The sequence below is a fragment of the Salarias fasciatus genome, chromosome 6 (genome assembly GCF_902148845.1).
Source record: "Salarias fasciatus chromosome 6, fSalaFa1.1, whole genome shotgun sequence".
NCBI classification, from domain to species: domain Eukaryota; kingdom Metazoa; phylum Chordata; class Actinopteri; order Blenniiformes; family Blenniidae; genus Salarias; species Salarias fasciatus.
In genome coordinates this window covers 26,028,047-26,049,362 of record NC_043750.1, presented here as the reverse complement: position 1 = coordinate 26,049,362, position 21,316 = coordinate 26,028,047, and the positions used below count along the sequence as shown (strand labels likewise).

The following is a 21,316-nucleotide window of genomic DNA, read 5'->3' as shown; positions in this document are numbered from 1 at the left end:
AATGTTAATCCCATTCAGACACACCAGGCGGCCTGTGGAGATCAGTGTCTTTCTCAGGGGCTTTTTTGAACATGTGGACCGGGGGTGATGTGAGATCCAACCTGCAGGTGTCCCAATGCAAGGAAAAGCAGAAAAAGTGCTGATCTTGACACTCAGTCTTACAGCTCAGTAAGATATTTTTTCTTCTCCTCCACACAGTAAGTAAGAACAAGAACATGCTTTTTTTATTTATTTATTTTTGATTGCTGTGGAGGCGTGGATCGTCGATTTTCAGCCATTCGCTTGGTTCAGCAGTGTGAAGATTCCCAAAATACATTGAGTGAAAGAGCTTTGTTTGCTGCAACGTTGGAATAGCCGATGTCTTATCTTCATGTTATTATTTTATACTTAAACTATGAGGGTATTCTGTAATTCTGAACTGCCTCTACAATAATAACTGTAAAAAAGCAAGAAAAACAATCCTACAGGGTCAGATTCTGTCCTTAAAGCCCTCTATGTATTTTTGTTGTCTGTTAGAGTGTTCACTTGGGTATTCACAGTTGGCCCATGCTGAATTTATCAGCTGCTCGTGTGAGACTGAAAATGAAACATGATATGTTGTCCTCACCCTCACAGGCAGGTCTGTTTGTGGTTTGTAAAAAGAGAAGTAGCTTCTCCTGAGAGCTTTTGTAATCTATTATCAACACGACACAGCTGTGACTGAACAGGCCCGTTCGCTACCAGGTTTACACAGAAAGCCTCGAGCATCAGGCCAATGGGAAAACACACACAGGAACACATGCTGACACACTCAGACAGGCCACTCCCCGGAGAACGAGCCTGAACCATGGTGACGACTGCGAGAGTAGCACCGAGAAGCGGTGGGTGGAGATGGAGAAAACACACACAGACAGTCCTGTTGATTAATGGTGAAGTCCAGAGCTGCTCAGATGAGTCATATAAATATTTTATCGCATAGAAGTGTTTTGTGTAAACGCGATTTATTAGGGAGAGCTCTTGAAAGTAAATGACCCTTTTACCTTACAACCATTTGGATTTATCAGTGGATTTATCAACAAGTTTTACTTTAAACAATAATGATATTTTCCTTGTTTCTATCAAAATGATATTGTGACTGTATTATTATTTTTTTTCTAAGTTTCTTTCTACTGCTGAAGCACGACTTCTTGTATAACTCACATTAAGCTCCCTGTCAGCGATGTGTAATTAGTGCTTGAGAGTGTGTGGTTCAGTGGTTAATGATTAAAAAGAAATGATTCATGTTTACCGAACAAATGTGACCTTATGGTGCTTCTTCTTTCTGACGCGTTTCTGTTTCCGTGCACAGCTGCTGAAGATCACAGTCATAGCTTATGTAAAAATAACTGAACTCATTCTTCACATATTTTCCTTTTCCTTGTTGGCTCCATCCGCTGTCTTTCATAGCGTATCCCAGCGCTGCACCGGGAGACACTTTTTCTTGATCCTTCTCACATCTGTCTTCAAGAGTTTTAAAGTTTGTTTTCTGATCCATCAATGCTGTTGTATACAAGTGTAAGGATAAACAGTAAACCTAGATGTTACATTTGCCGATAGTGGTTTTTCTGTTTTGATATGAAAAACTTTTTGCTGACTGGATTTCTTTTTCCATCCAAAAACTTCCTTTAGTTCCTGACATTGTGGAATATCAGAACAGGCAACAGCGGTCACACTTGTTCCCCCCACTTCCCAACAGTGCCAATGCTTTGATCAAATCAATATTAGAATGAATTAAGTGGGTCAGTAATTATATATCATGTATTTTACATATCAGTTTTGATGTTAGGGATGCCAACGTCAGATCTTTAAGGTGAACCTGAAAATGGCGTTTTGAGAAAGGATTCCAGAGTGAAGAAATGTGAAAACGTGTGGACGGACAAGACTCGCATTTGCTGAAAAAGATGATGTCATCCGGCCCGCCTCTCGATCCTATAACCCCACGGCCCACGTCACTTAGAAATAATGGCGGACGACGCGCTTGAGATCGTGCTACTGTTTGGTTCAAAACGGCGACATCTTGTCGTGTTGTGTTTTTTTTGCAGTGCTCAATCCTAACGTGCACGTGCCACGCCCTATTTTTGTTGTATTCCAGTTCCACCTAAAGGCTTGGGATATCTACTGCACGTTTTGAGTCGTCTTCATGGTGTCATGTGGATGCAAATATTTCTGGCAGCGATGCCATGTTGACGGGAAACATCTGAAGAACAGTAAGGAGAAAAATGACTTTTGTCTCATGAGGACAAGGCCTGAGAGACACGCTGAGCCAAAATGGCTCCCACAGCATTCTGCTCTCCCTCTGTTATGCACCCAGTTGGTCAGGGGATAATTCTGCAGCCAGATAATGACCCAAAACACAAGTCCAAGCCGTGCCAGTGCTGCATCAGCAAAAGAAGAAATAAGACGGTGAGCTGGAAAACATGGAGAGGCCAGCAGAGTCTCTCCAGATGAACCGGACAGAAGAGTTCCAGATGAAGTTCCACATGTTTATGGAACTTCTGCAAAAGAGTTGAGAAGAATATTCTGAAGAGTGTTTGGTATCCATTGTACAAAGAAAGCCACAGATGTGGTCAGCTGTTATGTCTGACAGAGGTGACTAATTTAATGAGACAACAGTTTAGAATGTGTTTGGTTTGAAAATTGATTTCATGATTTTTGAATCAAATGTTTCATGCTTTAATTTCAGGGTACAATGAGGCATTTTGCAGAATAATTGTAAATTTAAAAAAATTTTTTGAAAAGTTAGGTTACTAAAAATGGCATTATTCCCAAACTTTTAGTGTTTTCAGTGCAGGAAGTGGAAACAGAGCAGCGGAAAGAGAAAACCTGCTTGCTGACCTGATCCACATTAAACTTCTTCAGACCATAATATTGCATCTAAGATCTGATCATTCATCTGTTCTTCAGAAAAAAAAGTTTATAGTTTGCCATAACATTGTTTGTCATCACCACTTGACTCAAACACTTGCTGTGGCGGGAATTCTAAGGTTCAGTCCCCGCAGTGGGCAGACCACAACCGAAAAAAGGTTTTCGGACAAAGGAATTTCCCAAATGGGGATTAATAAAGTGTGATTATTTTTGTGACATGTTTTAAACTCTAACCATTCAGTGATCACATTGCACAGTTACAAATAAATGTGTTTTCACTCTGTGCAGCTTTCACCCTTATCTCACCTCTGGATAGTGTTCTCTACAGTCTCCCATTAGTTTGCCTTGTGTGTCCTACCAAGTGCCTGTCTACACTGATAGTCTGTGGTCAGCAGCAGTCTCTCTTCCACTTCAGCTCTTTATCCATTAGCCAGATTCGTTGCTATTTCATTATCTAAGTGGGTGGGACCCAGCCTTTACCCACTGCTCCACTGAACCACGGGCTGCACTGCCAGTAACCTCCCCCTCTATCTCTACAGGACTGAATCAGTATTTCAATTCAAGCTTCAAGTATTTAACATTTCTCATTAAAAGCAACCTTGACCGAATTAAAATGTGCATTTCTGACACAAACGTTCTGTAGAACCTGGCTGTGTAAGTCTTTGCAAGCAACCATTCCTTGGCTCTTGAGTGGAAACTAGGCTATTGACTGGGCCGGTGTCAGATTTCTAGGCTGTTGCCATTCCTGTCGCTGACACCAAGGGCTGAGCATTGATTTTATAAAACAGAACTCCAGGACAACATTCAAGGCTTTCAGGACCATAATAGATGTTTTGGCCCGGTCTTCTGCCGTTAGAAGGTTTCTCCTGCAGGAGCTTTGATTTCTGAGGACACAGTGGATGTAATGCTATGTCAGGTTCTGAGCTCCAGGAATAGCCTGGCTGCTCCGCTGTGGACTGTGACTGCTAAAGACTGAAAGCCAAAGATAAGTAAGTTGGCATTCTTTTTCTGTTTTTGCACAGATAGAGAAATCAGTGTATGACACAAGGTCAAAAATTAAAAAGAAAAAAAAAACACAATACATATAGGATTTACATGTTATTTATTTTGCCCATCATACATGGTTGAGTAACTTCAAAAAGCTGAATATGCTGACAGGGAGAACTGTTGAATATGTCATCGAGGTGCTCGTGTGATCAGTATTTTTGTTTTGAATACAAGCTGATTTTTTCAGTCTTGACCCAGCGAGGTCACCATTATTATGTAGTTATTTAAAATGAATTACTGGTTGCAGTTTAAATGGAGAACAGCTGCATTGATTGCAAAGCACCTTGAGAATGCGTGATGATTAAAGGCACTATTGATCTCCGTGCTCTGATGTCACTGAGAGTCGCTCCCGACAGCTCAGCAGCTGCTGTATCACTTACTTTTTTATTAAAGGCAAACGCGCACTGAGTGCTCCGAACTCGATCAATTCCTTTTTTTTTTTCCTTTTGTTTCCCTTAAATTTATTTCGGTTGTATTTACAATTGACAGGTTTGGATCGATTAAAACCCTCTTAGATGCAAATGCTGTGTTGGCTTGAGCCATTCATGGAGGCATAAGCGCTGCTGTCTGAACCGTCCAAACACAGAAAGTGACAGGCATTAAAACTACCGACAAGACATTTCCATGGCTTTTATGTTCATTCTGCTTAAGATGTTTTCCAGTGACATATTCAGAAAATGTAAAAGTGTCCTAGCTGGTGTGGAGAATAGTGGGCAATGCGCCGCACTTGAGATAAGTGTCACTCATGTCGCTGCACGTCTCATTTCACTCTCATCTGGGGGAATCTGTGCTGTTGTCAGTCTCTCTGAGTTCACCCTCTGAATGACCGGCGACCGCAATCAACTGCAATCGGCCCCAGTATCTTACTAAGACGAAATGACTAAGTGGGAGAGAATATGAGGGTAGCAAAGGTCAGATTATCTTGACAATAGACTGTGAGATGTGTTCAGGACAACCCCAAAAAGCTTGGGACAATTTATGAAATCAAAATATAAACAGAATGCAGTGATTATGAAACCTATATTCAGTTTACAGCTGAACAGAAACATTGGTCCAAATTAAAATATACCATTATATGACCGGCTCATTTATATTTTGATGGCATCCCTGCCAGCATTTTCCTTTCTGGAAAAAAGCAAGACTTTCCCTGAAACACATTTCTGTTTTGGAGAAGATGTTTTTAAAAACCCTGCTTTGAAAGTCGTAGTTTCCTTGCTTCATGCTTTTGTTGACACGTTGTCCCAACTTTGAGAGGGAAAGTTGTATCTTGCATTTTGAAGAAGGCATCGGGGGGAAAAAATAAAACAAAAACAAACCTTAAACCCCTCATGGAATAAAGAATGTATACAGGCCGGATTCAAGTTGAACTTGAGTTAACAGACTCGTGTGTTCACCATGTGCAGCGGGGATTTTGGTTGTCTAAATCAAAGCTATTGTTAATGCTCTGTATTAACCAAATGGTCTACAAGCTACATACTTAAATTATTTATTTTTTATATCTTATTTTACTGCTATTTTCAGCATGCCTTCAAGATATTTCAGGGACAAATCTCTGACTTCTTTCCAGCTCTTTCAATGTAATTGTGTCTGCATAAATCATTGACCTAAGCACCGTGGAGTAAAACAGCTTTACTCTACGTAATAGAAGATGATATATCTTCTGCTGGGCATAAATGTCGTCCCTCTTAAGGCTCACTTAAGGAATTGCCTGTAGAGGGAAATCAAAAAGCAGGGAAAGTTGGCTGCAGCTTTCCTTTTATTTATTTATTTATTTATTTTTTGGGTAGCAAGTTGAACTGGAAACGAGCCAGCTGCTGTTAAAGAGACTCTCTGCATTGCCTCTAATAGCTTCCCTTTTGAGTTACTTTTGGAATTTTACATGCAAGTGATGAGCCCAGGTTCCTATACACAGAGCAGTAGAGATAATAATTTACCGTATTGTGTAACTGTAATAATTTAGTAACGTCATTGAGTAATGTTTATAAATGAGATTTCCCTGTGATCTTGTTATCCGCAGCACTCTGACAGGATGTCATCACGGGAGGGGGCGGAGCCTCCTTCCAACGGTGGCCAAACGGATAGTCGTCTGAAGAGCAAGAAGCCACCCAGCCTTGTGATCGCGATCCCTCCACCTGAGGAGATGATGTCCCGGGGCTCCGCTAAACAGGTAGGCTGTCTCACTTTGGCTCCGTCACTGTTTGATTTCCTGCGAGAGTCGCCTCTCACATTTATTCTGGTGTGACCGAGTGGAGCTTTTCCGTGATAAGTCAATCCAAATTTCCCCAAGATAGATTTTGGATGTAATCTGACTAAATTTCAATTGGCAGTGATGAATGTGATGAGTTGGCGAGAGTCTGGGGCTCCAGTGGAGAGCCGAATACAGACAAAGCTGCAAGGTAACAGATTTATTGACTGTCAGTGGGGGTCGTGGTCAGCAGAAGAAGTGGTGGTGTACGTTGGTGGAGAGGAGGCGCAGCTTGAGAGCTGAACAGGCTGTGTGTGGAGTGGTTGTCGGTGAATTTGGCAGGATTTAGAGTTGGGCTGCTTTGTGGCTGGAGACAGGCAGAGAACACAGACTGGAGAGTGGCTGGGCACAGATCCAGGCTGTACTGTAGCTGTAGGCAGACTGGTGCTGTTGGAAGATCCACAGAAACACACAGGAACAAAGCGGCCAAGAGTACTACTACCACACAGCCTGAGAGCACAATCTGGAAATCATCAGAACAGATCAGTGTATATAAAGAGGAGGCTTGATTGGTGGATTTACTGTAAGTGAGGCTGATCATTGTAATGAAGAAACATGAGCAAAGCCACAGGGAGAGAGGGAGCATAGAGGAGGGAGCTGAAAAAAAGAACAGGAAATTAAATTCTCATTGAAGAACGGTTTGTGTTTTACAACTTAGCAGAAAACTAACAGTGACTGCTGCAGAGAGGTAACGCTGTTTGGTTGAGGTGAGCGTATGGATCAAAGGCAATTGGGAACCTCGTTCATTAGCATTTAGGTCATTTCACTCTTTTCCATCATTTTTTTTGAAGAAAGCTTCTCAACTAAAAGCTCCTGTTTGGGCAGCTGCCAAGCTGCATGGGCCCGGCGGAACTAACCTTTATTTCTTTCAAAACGTGAGACCTCCAGATTAAATTTGCAGCAGCAAAAAATGGACCCGATCCTCATTAGCAGTGACACAGGTGGTGATTCAAAAATTAATTCAAAATACATTCTAAATGAAAATGATGGTAAAAACCCGATTGGAGTCCATTTAAAACTGAATAGATTAAGGATGTTTATTTTCGACGTGTGCACAGGAAGGTTTTACATTAAATCATAATTTCCATGAATGGACGGCTCTTTAAATGCAGCACCTTCTATATTGATATATACTGAAGTCCTTTACTTTGTGAGGCTTCTGACAGCTGTCATGATGCTGGCTTCATAGTATGTGTATGTGCCTGCCTCTACAGCTGAGTTGATCCTTCAGTACACTTCATCAGCGGAGCTGGGATGATACCCTTCTTTCTCAAAGTGATTTTTTTTTTTTTTTTTTAGGATTTTTGGGGTACATATTCAATTAAAATTGTGATTCTTTGATTCTGATCATTTTTGTGTTCCTTTTAGTTGGCTTTAACCACTTCAAAAAGTTTAATGATGATGTCTGCAGACTATATCAAAAGCCATGTTTCCCCAAAATTTGCACACTAGCTCAGAGTCTTTTTTTTTTACTTTGAACTTTCTTTTCAAAAGCTTTGTGCTTTTTGCTTCTTGTGTAAAAGGAGCAAAAATAAAAGCATTAAAAAAATTTTTTTTTAAATCTAGCCACTTCATCCTCATGTCTTCTTAAAATTCAGCACATACTTGTTTATTTTAAACTGCCAAAAAATACAATGCAAAAAGCACTGTCATAAATACAAGTAGCTTCTGTGTATTACTGTTAAACTAATGCATCTAAAAATTATTTTTCAACCTGACTTCTAAACATAAAACTAGAACAAAGTATTTAAAGTTTTTTGAGGTGAGGAAAAAATCGATTTTTGAACAAAAAAAATCTATTTAAAAATCGCTAACTAAAAGAATCAGACAGATTCTGATCGCCTTCAATGACTTGGGCTGAATTACGATGCAAGATTTTAGATGGAGATTCATGTTCATTAGTAATCCGAGTTCAGCTGAGAAGTAGAAAGTACAGGAGATTCAGCGGCGTTAAATGCAGTATAATGCTCTCTGTGCCTCTGAATTTGTCATTTGTCTCAGTAAGCTGGCATTCTGAAGAGACGCGTTGCACTTTATGAAGTTCACGAATATATGTCACCATTTTTAAAGCACACCGGCAGCGACACACAGGTGCCAGCGTGTGCTACAGTCAAAATGGCTACTAAAGGTAAAAAAGAACATGTAAATTGAACTTGACCATCATCTCCTGTTTTACTGAGAAGCCTATCTGCAAATTGCCCCATAAGTGAGTTCATAATTGTGTAATTGCTAAACACGGACTTGTTACATCTTTGTTTCCAGCTGTTACACATTGAATTTGATTTAAAACCATTTGCAATTTATTCTTACGACCTTTGTTTTCACTGGCAGTTTGTTTAACGGCAAAACGTCCCAGTTTGATGAAGCTGAACTAAAACCGGAACACGAGGCTCGCTCACATCTTGCTTCAAACTCCATTAGCTCTCAGAATGACAAGGCCATTAGCCTCAGTGAATGCGGAGTCACTGCTGGGGAAGGTAATGGGCTCTCTGACAAATTGCTACACCGCACAAAACCCAGGAACACTCGGCTGCATGCACAAGCAGCTGTTTTCTTCCTGGTTCTCGCAGCAGTGCGTGACGGTACAAAGCGTTGACTGAATGTAGCTGTGACCACAGCAAATGAGTACTTAATCCAAATGCCTCATTACTTTATTTTGAAATGTTGATTGTTCCTGAGTGCTAGATTGTTTTTGTTTTTCTGCATAGTTGATAAATTCACAAGGGTCCTGCAGTGATATACTGTTTTTTGTTTTTTTGTTTTTTTTTTACTGGTTTTGCAATTCATCATGTACTACAGATACTCCATGATGGTCCAAGTTGCTTTTACTGTGATTGTATTTATTTTTTCTCTCGACAGCCGCTGCGGCCGTCTCTGAAAAACAGCACAAGTGGTCCAGCGACTGGTTCTGTGTCAGAGAGCGCTGCTGGAGACGGAGGCTTCTCGTCCAGAGAGAGAAGGGCCAAGTTTGGTCGACAAACGTCACTTTCCCAAAGCATCCGCAGGTCCGGTTTGATCTAAAGCTGTCCCTTTAAATAAACAATGACAATGCTATAAATACTGTTTATAAGTATACGGTCATCTTTTACAGCCGTATTGGCCTGTGTGACATCTCATGCCTCTTGTTCTTCCTCGTGTTTATCTTTCGGATGCCTGCGATTGTTTGAAATAACAATAAGAGGGCTCCCGCGCTTCTCACTAACAATGCTTTTTCTTTCGGCTAATGAATGCAATGGCTCTGTGGCCCTGCAGGAACACGGCCCAGTGGTTCGGGGTGGGCGAGGACTGTGAGACCAAGCAGCAGGTATGGCACAGGAAGAGCCTGCACCACTGCAGCCAGCGCTACGGCAAGCTGAAGGCCCAGTACAGAGAGCCGGAGACGGCCAGCAGCATCGACCAGAGCCTGGAATCACCAGCCGCTCACAGGATGCCCAAGGTGTGCCGCCATCAAACACGAGTCAGGAAAATTACCCACCTCCGATTTCAGGTTTTACTCTTTAAACCAGGAAAGATGGTGAAGATGAGTAAAATATAAAAATAATTTGTGCAAACTGTGAAGAAAAAGGAACATTGTGTCTGGGTTTAATAAAGGCTCTTTGTGTGGAGATGCTTCTTAAGATGCTGCACAGTGACAGACGAGGACCATCTGTGACCCAGATGAATGTCTGTACCTTTTGTCCCTGTCAGATAGCTCCACTCCTTCACTGGTCCTGTTCTGCAGGCTGTGAGTGTGAGTTCTTGCACGCTGCCGTGCCACGGAGAATACAAATAGCTGCACTTCATTTGCATCTTACTATTAGCAGATGTATTCTGGAACATCGGCAGATCTCACTGCCACATCTGAGTGACTGATAAATAATGCTTTTTCTTGGTATCAGTGTTCTGAGCACAGGTGCAGATCTTGTATGAAAGCTCCCGATAGTAGGATTTACGTTCCTGCGACTGACCCCAGCTCTGTTTTCCGGTAGATCGTGGACCCCCTGGCGCGGGGACGAGCTTTCCGCTGCCCAGACGAGGTGGACAGCCGCTCCCCCAGGACACCTCACACCACCCCGGGGGTTCCCGCCACTCCGGGGGTCACCTCCCTCAGCTCCTTCACCAGCCAGCGCTCCGGATACAGCCGCTTCCCCAGGCGGAAGAGGGAGTCGGTCGCCCGCATGAGCATCAGAGCCGCATCCAACCTGCTGAGGGTGCGCGAAGATGAACAGCAGCAGCTTTTTAGTGAAGTTATAAAACCATGAGAAACATGTATCTGCAGAGTTTTAGAGAAAAACAGACCCTCTCATTGTTTTTATGCTATTTTTTTTTTTTTACCTGTACACAAGAAGACTGACAGTGCTCGTGTGAATCGTCCTGCTCTGTGTGTTCAGGGTCGCAGCGGCTTGGCGGGCTCTCAGACTGGTCGCAGTTTTCCCCGGAGGAGCTTTGCGAGGCCCAGCTGGATGGACGAAGACACTGTGGATTCTGCTGATGCTTCTGAGTCACTTTTCTTCAGTAAGGTCAGCAGATTCTCTCCCTCCACTGTCCTGTTTGTGCCTGTATCGCAATTATTCTCTTGATTCCTTTGAGGTTTTTTTTCTACTTTCAGACACCTTAGCGGTCATAAATTCTCTTCTTCTTCTTCACTTTGTGCAGGTTGATGCTCATGATGAGTTTTACTCCATGGCCGACGATGTCTTTGAATCACCCCCCATATCAGCCGCTTTCGGTCCAGGCGACACGCCTGACCAGAGGTTCCCAAGCCTGTAAGTAAACTACTGACTGATTTTTTTTTTTTTTTTCACTTGTCATCCGTAGACGCATATTATTCGCACGCTTTCTTACATACACATTCCTTTCAAACATTATTTATACCTGACTAGTTTCAGGTTTGAGAGCAGAAAGAGTTAATTTCTTGATTCCTAGTTCCTGGTGACATGACTCTACCGTTTGACTGCAGAAGTCGAGGCTCAGACTGTGAAATATTTTTACGGTGCTCTTCTGTCCTATTTTGGAGAGGCTATCGCCTCAGTTTCCTGTTCCTGCAGCAGACCTGAGGTGCGACCTGGTTGTGGGGTCGGAGGTTCTTCTCTGTGCACCTCGGTTATAGGAAGTGGTTATTTGAGTCCCTGTTGAACCACTGTGGGTGAAAATGGCAGCGGTCAGAGGAAAATGGCCAGAGAACTGCCGCACTCTCTGTAAACCCCAGTAGACAAGCAGTTTGTGAAATATTCAGACTGTCGTCATTCTCATGCCTGGTTGGAACAGCTCCATGTTTTGGTGCACATTTGGATAAATACGATGATGCTGCCTCCACGGTTCTCGCCTCGTGCTCAGCTCTGCTGTCTTTCACCTCTCCTCCCACCTCCAGTAAGGACATTTCCCGGACTCCCAGGACGCCCGTCACAGTGCCTGAAAAGAGCCAACACCGCCGTGGCCGCCGCATCGCGTCCCAAGTGAAGCACTTTGCGTTTGACAGACACAAGCGTCATTATGGGATGGGCGTTGTTGGGAAATGGCTGAATCGCCACTATCGACGCAGCCTCAGCAGCAACGTCCAGAAGCAGCTGGACGACTTCCACAGCCACAGGTTTGACACAGAACCGAAAAGTGTGAAACAAAACCTGTGCGTATGCAAGAGTGTTGATTTACTTGTTGTTTGCTGTATGTGTGTTTCCAGGCCCTACTTTACCTACTGGATTACATTTGTTCACATAGTTATCACACTGCTGGCCTGCTGCACCTACGGTTTTGCCCCTGTTGGGTTTGCACAGCATTCAAAGACTGAACTGGTGAGCGATGCTTTAAAAAGTCTCCTCTTAAAGCTATCATGACAAATTTGATCACTATAGTAAAACTTTTTTTTTTTTTTTATTATGACTTATTGTGTTGAGTTGTTTCTGTCTAGAAACTTTAAATAAACTTTCAGGTGCCTTTTTTTCCCCCTCTTTCCATTTTTGGGCTGTTTCTCAGTGTGCTCATCAGAAGCACTTTTTAACAGTGTGACTCTGCTGCCCTCTGTAGGTGCTGAAGAACAAAGGCATTTACGAGAGCGTGAAGTACATTCAACAGGAGAACTTCTGGATCGGTCCGAGATCTGTGAGTGTCTCTCTGGCCAGAGTTAAACTGCCGTGTCTTCCTGCTTTAACTGTGGAAATGAACTGGTGCTCACATTCAATGTTGGTTTTCATGTCAGAATCCAAACTACTCCATAGAAGGAGCTTCTGGCTGAGATAATTCCTGTCATCAATTACTATTATCTTCACTGATGCAGATTCACAAACTAGTGCTTTTCTCAATTTGTAATTTCATGCATTTCTTTTCACACACGGTTGTTTTCACACAACACCGACTTGTTTTTCCTACAGTGTATTACCAGTGACTCTTCATTACGGCTTCCAGGCTACATTCCTGAAATTGTCAAGCTGATTCTTTTTGTTTCCTGGCTTCAAGAGGCTTCAAAACAAAGCTGTATTGATGGTTTATCATAAATCTCTGTATATTTTAAAAGAAAGGAAACGCCTTGATCTGACTACATAACCACACAACTAATGTACAGACTCAAAACGATTCGAACAAGAAATTAATTTCAGTTTTTGAATGTTTTTTTCTCCTCCAGACTGTTTCACTGTGTGGCTCTCTTTGTTTCTTAGTTGCTCTTGCAATTTCCTTTGGTTTTCAGGATGATCTGATCCACCTGGGGGCAAAGTTCTCGCCCTGCATCCGACAGGATGAGCAGATCGTCGACCTGATCCAAAGAGCCAAAGACCTGGAAAGAGAGTCCGGCTGCTGCGTCCAGAATGACAACTCTGGATGTGTGCAGACGCACAAGATTGACTGCTCTGTATGTGAATGAGCCTTCACTGCATCGTACTACTCAATGATATGTGAAGAAAATGTTCAGTGTCTTCATGTCAGCAGCGACAAAGTAAAAACCAAGTGATCGCTCAAACAGACAAGCACATGAATTTTCAGTTTATATGAACATAAGACATGCTAAATATTACCAGACTGCAGTACACAGTAAACATTTACAGTTTGTACTGAAAGACCTCTATTTGCACTGTGTTTCATTTATGGTCTCAAAATATGAGGTACGTTACTATTAATGTCTTTTTTCTTTTTTTTTGTCAAGGAAACCCTTGCCACTTTCTTTAAATGGAACAATGAGCAGGTCATGAACATGAGCAGGTCTTCTGGTTCCGTCTGCCATCAGGATCCCAGGTGAGGATATAACACTGTGCCTCATGAAAGCTATTAGCATATCAAACAAACATTTAACAGTCTGTGCATTAAATTTTTTTTTTCTATCTTTCTGTGTTTTGCTGTGAGCAGAGTGTGTTTGGCGCCCGCCTCTCAAGTGCCTCACACGTGGCCGGACGATATCACCCAGTGGCCGGTAATGGGGACGCTGCTAAATCTACTTTCCCTTCCTATAGTTCTTATTCCTTCTATTTAATATCTGTGTCCAGAAAGGCTCATATTAAAATTAAATGATTCTATCATTTTTTTTTCTCTGTTTTTCGCCAGGTGTGTACGTCTCCTAAAAAGTGGAATCACACAGGCCACAAACACATGGACTGTAACATCAAGGGGCGGCCGTGCTGTATAGGAACAAAGGGCAGGTATGAAACATGAAACATGAGCTTCTGTTCCACCGCTCTGCCAGCGCTCGGTCACACGGGGATAAAAGAGTCGCTTTCTGCTTCCTCCTCCTGTAGATGTGAGATCACGACCAGAGAGTACTGCTCTTTCATGCACGGTTACTTCCATGAAGAGGCCACACTCTGCTCGCAGGTAGTGTGTGTGCGCGCACTCATGACGCACCCGTGCGCCCTTGTTGCGTTATTGTATTACTGACTGGCCTCTCCTGACGCAGGTCCATTGTCTGGATGATGTGTGCGGCTTGTTGCCTTTCCTCAACCCTGACATTCCCGATCAGTTCTACCGCCTCTGGCTCTCTCTCTTCCTCCATGCTGGGTAGGAATCGCACCCTCCAACTGCATCCACACAAACAATGAATGTTTTTTTTTTTGGTTCTGGTTTTGCAGTTCTTTCAGGTTTTACATTTTTTTCATTGATACATCTTTTAATTCTACTGCTACATTTCACCGTCCGGCCGTTGCAGCACCAGCACTAAAATGCACATTTTTAATATGTGGTGATAAAGCTTAAAGCCTATAGAGGCATTCATGAATGATTAGTGTGTGATTTCATTATTTCCGCATTTTGAGGATTCAAACAGGATTAAGCATATCTAAATGAATCCTCAGTACTCGTGAGCAGTTAACTCACATGAGTGCTTAACTACTTAGAAATAATACCAAGCACAAAGGAAATTCTGAAGTTTTAACACAAACATGTGCTTTGTTTATCTTTTTTTTTCTTCTGTGTGTCTAAGAAGTGTGATCATATTATGTGTGATAAAGACATTTATGATTCTAATGGTTCACCTTTAGACGTATATAAAATTATAAGTGTGTGTGTGTGTGCAGGCTGTTACACTGCGCGGTGTCAGTGGTGTTTCAGATGACCATCCTCAGAGACCTGGAGAAGCTGGCCGGCTGGGTCCGCATCTCCATCATTTACGTCCTCAGCGGCATCACTGGCAACCTGGCCTCAGCGCTGTTCCTGCCCTACAGAGCAGAGGTGAGCTTTTAACACCAGGGCATTTATACTTCCATTTCAACACATTCTTTCTTTTTTTTTGGGGGGAGTCGGAACAAGCTGTTGATGTTAAAAGGTACTGTCAAAAACGACAGTTTTTCACTTTCTGTTCCTGCTGTGTGGCTTAGCTCAGCTTAGCTTGGCTCACTGACCAGAGGGGAGTTTCTCCTGCTGGAGATTATTAGAGCAGACCTGTGTGTGTCTCAGCATGGGAAAAAAAACACTGTTGTTGCAACAAATAACATTAACGTGCTCAAGTCACCAACACAAATGAAATCAACATGTCCAAACCAAATTATTGTAGTTTATTCTAATAGAGCAAAAAGCACAAATTGAAATTAATAATTGCTTAATATTTTTGCCCTGAGGCTTGATACTGCAGCACACCTGTAGAATTCTGCTGGATTTCATACTTCAATGGGTTCAGGCTGTTTTGGCAACAAACTTACGTCTTATACATTATGATGCAGATAGTCACGTTGTTATGACTGCAACATGTTAATATCATCTGTTGTTATTGAATATAGCAAAAAACCCCAGGAAACAAGCAATTGTTGACATGCTTACAGGATCATGTTTTATTTGAACATTATTGCCTCCGTTAATCCGCTGCGTGATGTTCAGCCCGATGGGCCGATGGAAATCTCAACCAATCCTCTTGACAGCCAAGATTAGGCGTGAGAGAGAAAGTGGCCGCTGACTCAGCAGAAGCTCTAATCTGAGGTGCTGTTTATGTGTTTTTACAATGGTTTTGACCAAGTTATTAGTGCTCTGTTTCCTAATATCTTTCCTTTATAAATAACCCACATTAGACGTGTTTATGTTGAGGTGGAATATCTGGAAAAACCAGGATAAACACCGTCAAATGAGCTGTAATTTAAAAAGCCTGAAACAACAGCAGTGCTCTTGTATAATAGCTCTACTCATGTAAAGTTTAGTGAGTTGTTTTTTTTTTTTGTTTTTTTTTTGTATAATGTAGCTGAATTACTGAGCATGTGAAAAAAGCCCAGTCTGGATTACCTACTTGTTTACTGGCAGGCCTGTTTTCTCCCGGGTGTCCCGGTGTAGCCCACTTTCCCCCCTTCGAGAGATTAGCTTAATGCCATTGTGTGGGCTGACAAAGGCCACTGCTGCAGCACTTTCTGAATGGGATTAGAGTTTATGACAAATACAGACTTTGTCTGGTGATGCCTCTGGTCTGCTCGTGCTTGTGAACAGGTTCATCCAGACGCACCAAACAGCTCCTCTGTCATGTCAGACGCAGTCTGAGTGTAAATCAATCACTTTTAATGACGGCAGCCGTCCATCATAACGAGACACGCCCTGTCACACTTGTTCAGATCAGAGAACTGGTTTTTGACTTCATCACCGTGCCTCGGTGTGAGTGAGACATCTGTCGTCGAGCGTAATTGCTTTGGTCCAGTGTTTAGACGTTGAGACGCCCGACGGTGGGACTATGAGTGACGCGTCTTGACGTGAGAGCCAGAAATCCCACCGTGCGGCTCTCCTCGTCAGCCGGCAGCTCACAGGCCCTCACGCACCAGGAATAACCAGGGGAAGCTCATGCAAGGCACAACACGGAGCGGTCAATCCACTTAAAGAGGTGGTTTAAGTAGATTATCCTTTAACTGTTAAGTTAAGGAGCCCCTGCGGCTCGAGCTGAGTCTGGAATGATGGTAACTCTCACCACTGCAGTGCAAAGCTCAGCTAGAGATGCAGGAACTGGTCTGTGGGTTATTTAAGCGATATTATTTGATTTAAAGAAACTTATTTCTCTCTGCTTAAGTGATGCTAAATGCATTTATTACTGTTTTCCGATGCTGAAATCGTATTTCACTAAAAGGAAGGAGTTGGTTTTATCTGCATCCCGTCACACAAGCTGCTTTTTCACCACAGGTCATTAAGTCCAGGCCAGTGTGAGCAAACGAAACAGGAAAATTAGAAAATAACAAGATTTGAGGTAAAAAAAAAAAAAAAAAAATGCACGCATCGTTGAATTCTGCTACGTGTAGACAACGAAGAGTCTGAAGTCTGTGAATGCTCTGACAAATTTATTGTAAGATCTTGGGATACTTGGAATTGCGAGAAGAGATTATATGCACATCTCTTTCTAGAAAGACTTACACTGAGAGAGACGGTCAGTCTGTCTGGGAAGGCACCGGAACCAAACATGTGACCAAAAGAGCCATGTTGTAGTGCATGCCATCAGGCTTTCTGTCATCTGAGGAAATAAACATACATTTATGTGACCAAAGTGTCCGTGTGACAGTAGGAAAAGAAAATCAATATGAAATCGAGTTCATTCATTATAAAACTTGTAGTTCGTGTTGATTCTCAGCTCATTGCGACAATTCATTGTCTTTGTTCATTCTGCATGTAGAAATGAATCATTCCGTCATCAGACGTCTATGACGATGAGTGAGAAATCAGACTTTTAAAGTCCTCAGGAAGACATTTCATTGTTTTCAAACTGCAGTGAGACTTTTTGTTGAAAAGAAGTCATGACAGGTTGATCTGCACATTTTCTTTGACCGGCTTGGATCAATAAGGTTAAAACGATTGTGACTGAGGGTGAACTATTTGAATGTCTTTACTGATTTGTGACGAGGAGAATCACAGGGACAGAGTGATTTGCACTCTTTCCCCTCACAGCAGTGTTAACTGGGTTCCTTCAGTCGGTCCCTGCCAGCGTCGGCGTTCTGCAGCGTCCCGTGGCGAGTGAGCGTGGCTCGTGTGAGGAGCGTGCTAACCTGCGTGTGGTGTGTGGGTGGAGTGCCTTGCTCTTTTTCTGTTTGCGGGCGTTTAACGTCTTCACAGATTAGCCATCTGCCTCCGACCAGGCCAAGCCTCCGAACGCTTGACGTCACGATAATCTGCTCACATTGACTTCCTGACCCCGGAGTCATTCTTTCATTCCTCTTCACAATGAGACATAATAAAACATTTTTTGGGGTTTTTGTGACACTTGAAGCTGCATTTTCACTGCAAGCAGAGTTTACAAAGCAACATAAGATATTTCTGAATTTATGTGTGCTTTACACTGAGACTGTGAGTGAAAAGAGAAGTTAGTGATTAATGGATGAGTTAACATCCGCTAACTGTCAGTAGCTTATTAAAAAGAGGCCGTTTAATAAGTGTTACTTAGAATACTCTGTTGACGGCTCAGGTAATCGGGTTACTCTGCTGATTGGTCACGTACTCTCGTGTGTCTGTGTGTTCTGTACTTATCAATCCCAATGACCCGATAAGAGGTCAGAAACACAAAGGACATGTTTGAAGAAAAGATAAAAAAGACCTTCAGTTTGCATTTTTTGGGAATAATCATGAAAAATCAGTAACAATTTAAAGAAATAAGTTCAGCTTTGATATCCTTTGCAGCTGAATGTAGACAATGTAAGAACCTACCACTAAAACATTTTAGTCGGCCAGGTCACAATCGGATAAAGTTTTACATGCAATACGGACTAAACAGCCCCGGAAGCAGAAAAGAAACACATTAAAAAGTCAAATTTTCTCTTCCAAATCCCTCAATCTGTCACTGAAAGACACCAGTTCATCATCTGAAAAGATCAGGAGCCACAAACAGCAGAGTCCACCCTGGATAGGTCACTCACAGTTCAAACACTGACGAGACACACAACTTCACATCTAAAGGAAATTTAGAGATCTCAGATAACCCAGCGGGCATCTCTTTGGACGACTGGAGAGGCTGGACCAGCTGGACAAAACACAGATAGGGAGAACCCTAATCCTAAATTTCTACAGAAAATCCCCCAAGATATGATTCAAACAGGCTTCTTGTTGCTGTTATGACACAACATAATATGAAGTGAATGGATAAGAAGACAAACTAACATCGAAAACATTATGAACAAACAAAAGCTCCCATGTTCCAGTTTGAGCCTGATTCGGTGTGACCTGCATGTGTTACACAGCAGAGCAGCCAGTAAGCAGGATGTATGCTTCTTATTTCCAGCCTACATCATAAGTGCCTGATAAGTGTGTCATGCGTGTGTCTATTGTTCAGTCAGAAGTCTAAGTGCTCCTGCTCCAAAAGGCTAAACCGCCGTGACGCTGTTTTCTGCTGTCCAGGTGGGTCCGGCGGGGTCTCAGTTCGGCCTCCTCGCCTGCCTCTTCGTCGAGCTGATCCAGGGCTGGCAGATGCTGGAGAAGCCGTGGAACGCCTTCCTCAAGCTGCTGGGCATCGTCTTCTTCCTCTTCCTGTGCGGCCTCCTGCCCTGGATCGACAACATCGCCCACATCTTCGGCTTCCTGAGCGGCCTGCTGCTCTCCTTTGCCTTCCTGCCCTACGTCACCTTCGGGACGTTCGACAAGTACCGGAAGCGCATCCTCATCGTCGTGTCCATGCTGGCCTACATCGGGCTCTTCTCCTCCCTCTTCGTCTGGTTTTATATCTACCCCATCAACTGGCACTGGCTGGAGCACCTCACCTGCCTGCCCTTCACAAACAAGTTCTGTGAAAAGTACGACATCGACCACGACATCGACCACGTGGTGCACTAGTCTCTCGGCTGCACGCCAGGGCTTTTCTGACATTGTGGCAGTTATAGTTTCCTCATCAAGGATCCGTTCAGAGTCCATGCGAGTGAAGCTGGATCCGTCTTTTCTCAGCCTCCTAACTCGTTTACTAAAAGTTATTTAACCTCCTCAACCCTCAGTCAAGTCTGAATCTGAAGACATGAACATAAACTCAGGACATTAAAGCCACATCGAGCTGAATGGGCCCCAGCGATAATATTTAGACAACACCAGTCTCTGGTTTCCAGATCTGAAGGACAAACATCTGAGGGGAAGCAGATATCGTAACTGAGATTTATCGGATGAATCCTTCCACAAATGTTCTGTACTCAACACTGCAAAAGCTGCCATTCATTTCTCCTACTTCTGTTTTAACTGTGCTGGTTTTACGTCTTCATTTGACATGTTGATCTTCTTTAGAGCAGAGGTGTCAGAATCATTTCAGTCCAGAGTCCACATGCAGCCTGATTTCACCCTGAGTTGGACTCACAGTAAAAAAAAACTAACAAGAAGTGACATTTTCCTTTATTCCTGACTAGTTGTTTCTCTGGTTTTGTTGCATCCAAAATGCAAAAAAAATACTCAAGTCTGCACTTAATTTGGTAAATCCTGCAGAAAGATGTGAAATTGTCATGCTGTTTACACAGTTATGACTGCAGAAACTCGTTCATCACCGATCTCTCAGCTGGAGTATAAATGCTGCGTCACATCGACTCCTCATCAAATTCATTGTTTTCATTGAAAAATCTAAGTTGCTTAATGTTTTCTTTTTATATTTCACACTTATAAAGTAAACCATTGCATCTTCTGACACCCCTGCTTCAGAGCAGAAAACATGGATGAGTATTAACTGTCTGGCTGAAAAAAAAACATCAGTTTTGAAATAAGGCAAAATTTCTCTTGAACCACTTGCTGCCTTAAACAAACTCTGCTGTTTTACAAAGATGTCTCACTCTACCTTTTCATACTGCTCTCCTCCCACTGACATGTTTCTGACCAAACTGTACCAAAGCAACTTCTTCCTGCTGCTTTTATCTGCTCACAGGCGCAACACCGGCACTTTCCCGTGCAACCTCCTGCACTAATACGTTTTCAATCGAACTCAGTCCAGTCGGATTTATCAGTAGACACAGTGGTGCCTAAAGAGCATGTTAGGAGCGTAATATCTATTCTGGGAATGTAACCAAACCTTTGTTTTCTTTGTTGGAATAAATAAAGTTTTGTGTGCTTTTTTTTTTTTTTTTTTGGACTCTGTGAAAACAGACGGTCATATAAACTGTTTCTCTGTCACCTTTGAAAGGCTTTGAAATACATCACCTTCTGACTGTCACACCATCCAGGACTGATTGTCTGAAGCCTGGCTAAAGCTCCGTCCTCTGCAATTTGTTCTTTACACACGTTTCACTTCCCTCACTGCTCGAGTTGCAGTCCTTGAGGCTGATGTTGAAATATGTTCCTGACAATGTGATGAGTGTAACTGTAGGATGTGAGACGCCCTGAAACAGTCCTCACATCACTGGCATGAAGTGTTTCCATGTTTGTTGGTTAGAATTTGGGTTTTTTGGGAGCCCCCTTTTTGACAATCGTAGTTGTGTTTGGAGGATATTTGTTTCAGTTAACTTGACTGAGTGACGTTCAGCACGGTTTTGTATTTTAGGAAACCTCTTTACTGTGCCTTTTGATATGCGTGCATGTGAATATGTGAGCTGAATCACAACGATCCCCTGTCCACCGCCATTTCTACAGGAAGCAGCCACACTGCAGTGTTTGCATCGGGACCAAATGAGTTCACCCTTTTTACTGTTTAATATAATAAAGAAGGGAAACTTTAAAATATAATACAAACTGTGGTAATGTTGTTTCATTTCAGTTTTAGAAAAAAACCCTCTTGACAACTATTTAAAGTGAATGTGTGTATGTTTGCATGCAAATCAGACAATATGGACACAAGGCAGT

At 42.7% G+C, this 21,316-nt stretch overlaps 1 protein-coding gene across 3 annotated transcripts in view; it reads left to right on the top strand.

The window, feature by feature from the left end:
- Positions 1-21,212, top strand: part of LOC115390685 (inactive rhomboid protein 2) — a 28,795-nt gene extending 7,583 nt beyond the window's left edge. For 2 of the 3 annotated variants that reach the window (XM_030094636.1, XM_030094637.1), the window contains exons 2-18: positions 5,948-6,097; positions 9,035-9,180; positions 9,428-9,611; positions 10,144-10,365; positions 10,546-10,674; positions 10,811-10,920; positions 11,526-11,744; positions 11,835-11,946; positions 12,179-12,253; positions 12,837-12,998; positions 13,290-13,378; positions 13,490-13,553; positions 13,685-13,779; positions 13,876-13,951; positions 14,034-14,134; positions 14,650-14,803; positions 18,914-19,345. In XM_030094636.1, coding sequence (XP_029950496.1) covers positions 5,960-6,097; positions 9,035-9,180; positions 9,428-9,611; positions 10,144-10,365; positions 10,546-10,674; positions 10,811-10,920; positions 11,526-11,744; positions 11,835-11,946; positions 12,179-12,253; positions 12,837-12,998; positions 13,290-13,378; positions 13,490-13,553; positions 13,685-13,779; positions 13,876-13,951; positions 14,034-14,134; positions 14,650-14,803; positions 18,914-19,345 — 2,508 coding nt within the window. In that variant the 5' untranslated portion in view covers positions 5,948-5,959. Of the gene's footprint in view, positions 1-5,947; positions 6,098-9,034; positions 9,181-9,427; positions 9,612-10,143; positions 10,366-10,545; positions 10,675-10,810; positions 10,921-11,525; positions 11,745-11,834; positions 11,947-12,178; positions 12,254-12,836; positions 12,999-13,289; positions 13,379-13,489; positions 13,554-13,684; positions 13,780-13,875; positions 13,952-14,033; positions 14,135-14,649; positions 14,804-18,913 lie in introns of those variants that run through there. The other variant, XM_030094638.1, reaches the window with a different exon arrangement.
- The last annotated feature ends 104 nt before the right edge of the window (positions 21,213-21,316 follow it).